This window comes from Cucurbita pepo, chromosome LG13 (assembly GCF_002806865.2).
Source record: "Cucurbita pepo subsp. pepo cultivar mu-cu-16 chromosome LG13, ASM280686v2, whole genome shotgun sequence".
Lineage (NCBI taxonomy): Eukaryota > Viridiplantae > Streptophyta > Magnoliopsida > Cucurbitales > Cucurbitaceae > Cucurbita > Cucurbita pepo.
Window position 1 is genome coordinate 4702132 of NC_036650.1, and position 6430 is coordinate 4708561.

A 6430-nucleotide genomic window follows, 5' to 3' on the forward strand; every position below is an offset into this window, starting at 1 on the left:
ACAAACATTTATCTATCCTTTCAAAATGCAGATGGGGAGTTCATTGTGGATTTTGAGAGCCCAATCTCCATCTGTAAAGAGAGGCTTTATGTTGACTGTGTGCAGTCTCTAAGAGCCCACCATTCACATGGCTGAGTTTGTTCTGTTTTTCTCTAGATTTCTATTTTCTGTTTTTGGATTATAATCATAACACAAACCCAAGAGTGAATGAATGTGTAGAAGCTTATTAAAAGCTACTAATGGCTCCTCTCAATCCAACTGTTTTTCCTTTGAAGATTGCTGAATTTTCTGTTTAATATGATCTTCCCATATTTGGGTTTTTGGTTTGGTTTAAACTTCTTACTAAGGCTGCTACAATGTTATTGATCACCTTCTGTTTGATGAAATGCCTAGCTCAATTTCTGAAGGTTTTTGTCCCATCTTTTATATGAAACTGTATTATAACTTGCTTTTTTGTTTTTGTTTCGATCAGTAATGGAGATAATGGTTGTAGCAAAAGAAGAATTGAATACAAGTAACTCTTCACAGCTGAAGAACAAATGTTACAAAGCTCAGATTTAGTAAACAAAAAACCTGATTCAAGCACTGTTGCTGCTTCCATTGGTTGATCCAGGCATCAATTCTCGCAGCATGGCCACCACCTGCAACATGTTAGGCCTTTTGGAAGGAAACTCTTCTACACACCGAAGAGTTATCTCCAAATATCTAACCATTTCTTTAACCTCTTCTGCTTCTGATTCATCGCTTGCTTTGGTTACCGACAGCAATTCTGGATCAATCACTTCCATTTGTTTTCCATCATTTACTTTCATTTTCACCCATCCCACTAAGTTGGTGTCCCCGAAATCCTCCTTATCCGTTGGTCGTTTCCCTGTCAAGAGTTCTAACAGGACGACACCGAACGAATAGACATCGCCTTTTGCCGTGCACCTGAAGCTCTGGTAGTACTCAGGAGGGACATAACCAGGAGTGCCTGCAAGTGTGCTTACACTCAGATGAGTGTCAAGAGCACTTATCAGCCTAGCCATTCCAAAATCTGAAACTCTAGCTTCTAAATCATGGTCCAGGAGTACATTGCTTGACTTCATGTCTCTATGTATTATGTGTGGAATGCAGTTGTGATGTAGGAAACAAAGTCCTTTTGCAGCACCTCTAGCAATCTTTTTCCTTTCATCCCATGTTAGAATTCTTCTGTCCTGCATCTTTACTCTTCCGTGAAGCATCTCTTCTAGGCTACCAAACTCCATGAACTCATACACTAGAAGCCTCTCCTCCCCTATTTTACAGTAACCCAAAAGAGGTACTAAGTTTCCATGTTTGATCTTTCCTAAAGTTTCCATTTCTGCCATGAATTCACGGTCCCCCTGGCAACTAAGACGTATCAGTTTCTTGATTGCAACACTCGATCCATCCTTTAGCGTTGCCTTAAACACTTCACCGAACCCGCCACTCCCGATGAGACTTTCGGCTGAGAAGCCATTAGTAGCTTCAATCAGTTGGGAGAATTTGAGTTTCCTTAGTTGTCTTTGGAAAGTTGCCACATTGATACTCAATGGCTCTTTCTCTTTGTCAATTTTCCATGTAGTAGGAGCATGTATTGCTTGTAAACTATTGAGCATCTTCACTTCCTCTGCTTCTTTTCGTCTTGTCCTCATGGCAATAGCCCATACAATCAAAATGCAGACACTGGCAATGGAAATAAGAACACCTAAAACAATACTGTTAACCCATGACCCTACTTCTGCCTTTGTTCTTCCTTTTCCAGGCTCAACATTAGGACTTGTCAGTGGCTGGTCCTCACTCTGGCATTCAGGCAAGGGAACTCCACAAAGTCCTGGATTGTTTGCATACTGACTTGCAGGCAGTGTACTGAGCTGCCCCCTTGATGGAATTCTCCCCGTTAGTTCATTGTAAGATAGATCAATTTGAACTAAGAATGATAAGTTTGAGAATGAATCTGGAATATGACCCTGCAGTCTGTTATGTGATGCATCAAACACACCCAAGTTCTTTAAGCGGCCGAACGAGGTCGGAATCTCTCCAGAAAGTTGGTTGTGTGATAATTCAAGAACCTGCAAGGCAACCATATCTCCAAACTCTTCTGGTATTCTCCCACGAAGCTCATTGTAAGAAAGATCCAAGTACTCCAAAGTTTGGTACTTTGTAAACAGACTTAGAACCGGACCAGAGTACAGTCTAGTGAAATCACAGGTCTTTAGTGATGGTTCCTGCTGTAGTCTTTCAGGTCTAATTCCAGCAAACTCCAACAAACCCCCAACTCCTTTACACGAATTCCCAACATTTCGGACGAACACTAAAGTGTTTCCAGAAAGAATCCCATTCAATGACTTGGCTCCAAGCTGCCTCCCAAGTCTAGGAGGGATTTCCCCTGTAAGCTTATTGCTGTTTAAATCCATCCAAACTAAAGTGCTGCAGTTTGCCAACTCTCCTGGTATCTGACCACTTAAGCTATTGTTCCCGAGTTGCAGCACAGCCAGCCTTGACAAAAGACCAAACTCTTTTGGGACTTCACCATTGAGTTCATTACTAGTGAGTGAAACCCATTCAAGATTGCTACAACTGAACAATTCAGTGGGGATTTCGCCACTTAAACGATTATTATTCAGTATAAGATCCTTCAAGCTTCTACACTTCCCTAATTCTGGTGGGATTTTCCCTTCTAAGCTATTGAACCATGCTATCAACTGTTCAAGATTCTGAAGCCTTCCAAGTTCTGCAGGTATGGAGCCATTCAGATAGTTTAGACTAAAATCAATTGTCTTTAACTGTGAACACAACGAGATTTCTGGTGGGATTCCTCCTATGATGAGATTGTCTGGCATTTTCAGTTCCTGGAGTGATTCAGCTCCTGGGCATATACCTGGTGGGATTAAACCAGAAATTCTATTGGAACTTAAGTCCACAAGCTGAAGTTTCTTGCAGTGAGATATGGATGAAGGCAATGATCCAGAGATTATGTTATTACTCAATAACAAGCTCTGTAAAGAGACAAGATTCTTGAAGATGGCATCTGGTAAAGGACCAGATATGTTGTTGTTTGAAAGATCCAGAATCTGAAGGGAAGAACAAGCAGAGAAGGAAGCAGGAATTACACCAGAAATGTTGTTGTAACAAAGCTTTAGTTCTTGAAGTGAATTGCAGGCATTTCTCCAATCAAAAGGGAGCCAACCAGTGAGCTGGTTATGAGATAGATCCACCCTTTGTAAACTACTGAGTTTCCCTATAGATCCTGGGATTTCCCCACTGAGAGAATTGTATGACAAACCAAGTGTTTGCAGATTCGTGCAGTTTGAAATCGAACTCGGAATCGAACCAACGATTTGATTAGCTGAAAGTTCAACTCGCAACAAAGAATTGCAAGAATTCTCATGAATTCTCAATCCTGAGATGGACCCTGTTAGATTGTTGTAAGAGAGATCAAGATCTTGAAGCTTATTAGCATTGAACAGAAGATTTTCAGGCAGAGAGGCAGTCAAGTTGTTGAATGAAAGATCCACAAACACAAGATTTGGACAGCTTGAGAAAAGATTATCAGGCACACGACCTACAACTTTGGCAAGAGAGAGCTCAAGTTGCTGCAAATTATAAGGAAGTTGAAGCAAAGTGGTTGAGTTTATAGTGAAAGAGTTTGTAGACAAGTTCAAAGACAACAACATATCCATAGAAGACAGAGGATCAAAATAAACATTCCCTGCAAGATTACAGCCGCTCAGATCAAGAGCAACCGCTCGTCCAGATTGGCATGAAACTCCATACCAAGAACATGGATCGTTTTCAAGCTTCCAATTGGTCAATACGCCATTTGGGTCCTTGTCAATCAAAGCCCTGAACTTAAGAAGAGCTGCAGCATCAGTTTTTATTGAAGTCACGACCTGTTGCTCTGCTGATGAAGCCAAATCAAAGAAGATAAAGATCAGTGGCAAAGCAAGAGGAAGAAGTGAAAGTTGAAAGACAGTTCTTTCCATTGAGTGAAGTAAAATGGTTGTTTTCTTCAGTGGAAAACACAAGACAGAGATGAGAAACAGTGTTGCAGAAAGGAGGAAAGAAGAAGAGGGGAAAGTTAAGGAAAGTAGTGAAGGTTTGTGGAGAGCATGATGAGAAGGAAAGGGGAAGCTTTAGAAAAAAGAAGGAAGCTGTTCGCTTTAGTGATTAACGTGTGAGTTTTTTTGCAAAATGAAGAGGGAAAAGTGGAAATGGAATATGAAAAAGAAGAGAAGAACTGAGAAGGAAGGAAGGAAGCAAGGAAGTTGGTGAGTGAATTGTTGTTGTTATACGGCTTCTGTAGTACAAACGAAACCGTATCTATATGGTTTTGGTCAAAAGAAATAGGACCCCACAGACAAAGGGTCTATCTTGATTCTTAAATCTTAGGATCGGCGCCTTCTATAAAGCTCAAAAGACTCAGTTTATGCCATAAAAGAGACACAGAGACGAGTGGATGATCCAAGAGGTCAGCTTGTGTCAGTGAGGCGTGAGAAGGGAATGTCTGAAAAATGTTAAAGAAAGGGAATAGGATCTCTATCCTATCATGGCCAAGTCAAACTTAAACTTGTATAAGAGGGTGGAAACCTCTCCCTAACAGACGTGTCTTAGAATCGTGAATTTTGACGGTGATACGTAACGGGCTAAAACAGACTTGGACTGCTACAAAACTAGTTCGTATATTAGGGTATCAGAGTTTAAAGTTTGGTGTATTTGTAGGGAAGTCCTTGGAGTGATATGATACTCGTATTGAGCCCACAAAGGCCTATGTCCCTAAGCCTCTACTTACTTCTGTTTTTTTAATCTGTTGAGAGAAAGAAAGGGAAAGAAAGGGAAAGAAAGGGGTTTAAAGAAGGTGGTGGTGGTGGTGCAGAGTGGGCCCAAATGCTGAAATTTTGGGGGAATCAATGATACACAGTTCAATTAGTGTAGAAAGAAAAGAAAAGAAAAGAAAAGAAAAGAAATGAGAAAAGGATGACAGAATAAACAAATGAAAGGCCCCACAAAGGAACAACATGAATGCAGGCAGTGGCAATGGTATGGGGTGTTAATCATGCTTTCAATTGCTCACTTGCCTTCCTTCTATTTTTTTCATTCTTTTCCCTTCAACAACAATTCACTTCAAACTCCGAAAAAAAAAAATGAAATTAAGCCCCTCGTCGTTTATTTAAAAAATACTTTTATTCTTTCAAAAGTTGTAATATATGTGTAAAGTAGAAATTTTTAGAATTTTTCTAATGATTTGACTACGAAAAACAAGACTAAGTTGTTAGTACATGTATGTTATGTTTCTTTTTTTTTTCTATAATTCAATGAAATATTTATCTAAAAAGTAATCCTTTAGAGAATGTTTAAAATATTTAGTTGGGATCTCGTGGAAAAGCTTCAAATCATGAATGAGATTTACGCCCTAAAATCTCATAATTAATGATTTATTTTTTAATACTTAACCATGATTTAGATCATTTTATTTGCAATACAATATTATCTTTTGTATAAAAAGTTTAAGGTTATAGTGTTATCTTGAGCAGTATGCCGTGGATATACGAGAGGATCGTGTTGAAGTAATAACATAAAAGATTTATAACAAATAGATAAGGTTGGGTGTGTTAAGTAACACTATTGATGTGACTCACTTTATAATTATTACAAATGATTTGATTGAAATCGTTCATATTGATGCATGTGATGAAAATATCTTATACAGTGAATTTATACAAGATTGAACCATGAAATAGTTAATCTCTCTTTACAAAAATGATATTAAGAAGATTAATATTTCATTGATATGACTCGATCTATAATTATTACAAATTATTTGATCCAAATTATTCATGTGGAGGCCTGTTCCACAAAATATTTAATCTCTCTTTACAAGTATGATATTGAGAAGGTTAATATTCATTGGAGGATCATATGCCCTCATGAGTGAGTTATGAAATTTTGTTTGAGAAACTTCCTTTGATTTGTATAAATGAAAACGACTTTTGTATTTGATTCAATATGTCTATTATTTTGGAAATTTCACCAAATAGAAAGGACTGATCTAAAAAATTGAACAATGGGGTTCACCCTCTCATTAGTTCGAGAGTGACTTAGTAGCAACAAGTTCTTAGAAAAATACAAACCTACTATATGTGAGAACATATCCTCCAAATAACGAGAAATTAAAATATTAGAAAAATACGTATCGGATGTAAAATAAAATAAGTTAAAAGGTTGAAGGAGTTTAAAGGCTTCATATGAATCCATCTAATATCATCATAGACATGAATGAGCAAAGATGAGAGAGGTGATGATAATGGTGATTGGGGCTTTGACCATCCAACACAGAGAGTGGTAGAAATGGGTAATTATTTGACATAACATCTTCAGTGTCTAAGCTGAAGATGAAGATGAAGATGAAGATGGTGCTCCTTTTAATCAT

At 38.2% G+C, this 6430-nt stretch overlaps 1 protein-coding gene across 1 annotated transcript; it reads right to left on the reverse strand.

Moving 5' to 3' along the window:
* Nucleotides 1-421: 421 nt before the first annotated feature.
* On the reverse strand, nt 422-4213 carry LOC111808035 (serine/threonine-protein kinase BRI1-like 2). The gene has a single exon (XM_023693808.1). It carries the CDS (start codon nt 3984-3986, stop codon nt 579-581), a length of 3408 nt encoding a protein of 1135 aa, XP_023549576.1. The 5' UTR covers nt 3987-4213; the 3' UTR covers nt 422-578.
* Nucleotides 4214-6430: the final 2217 nt, after the last annotated feature.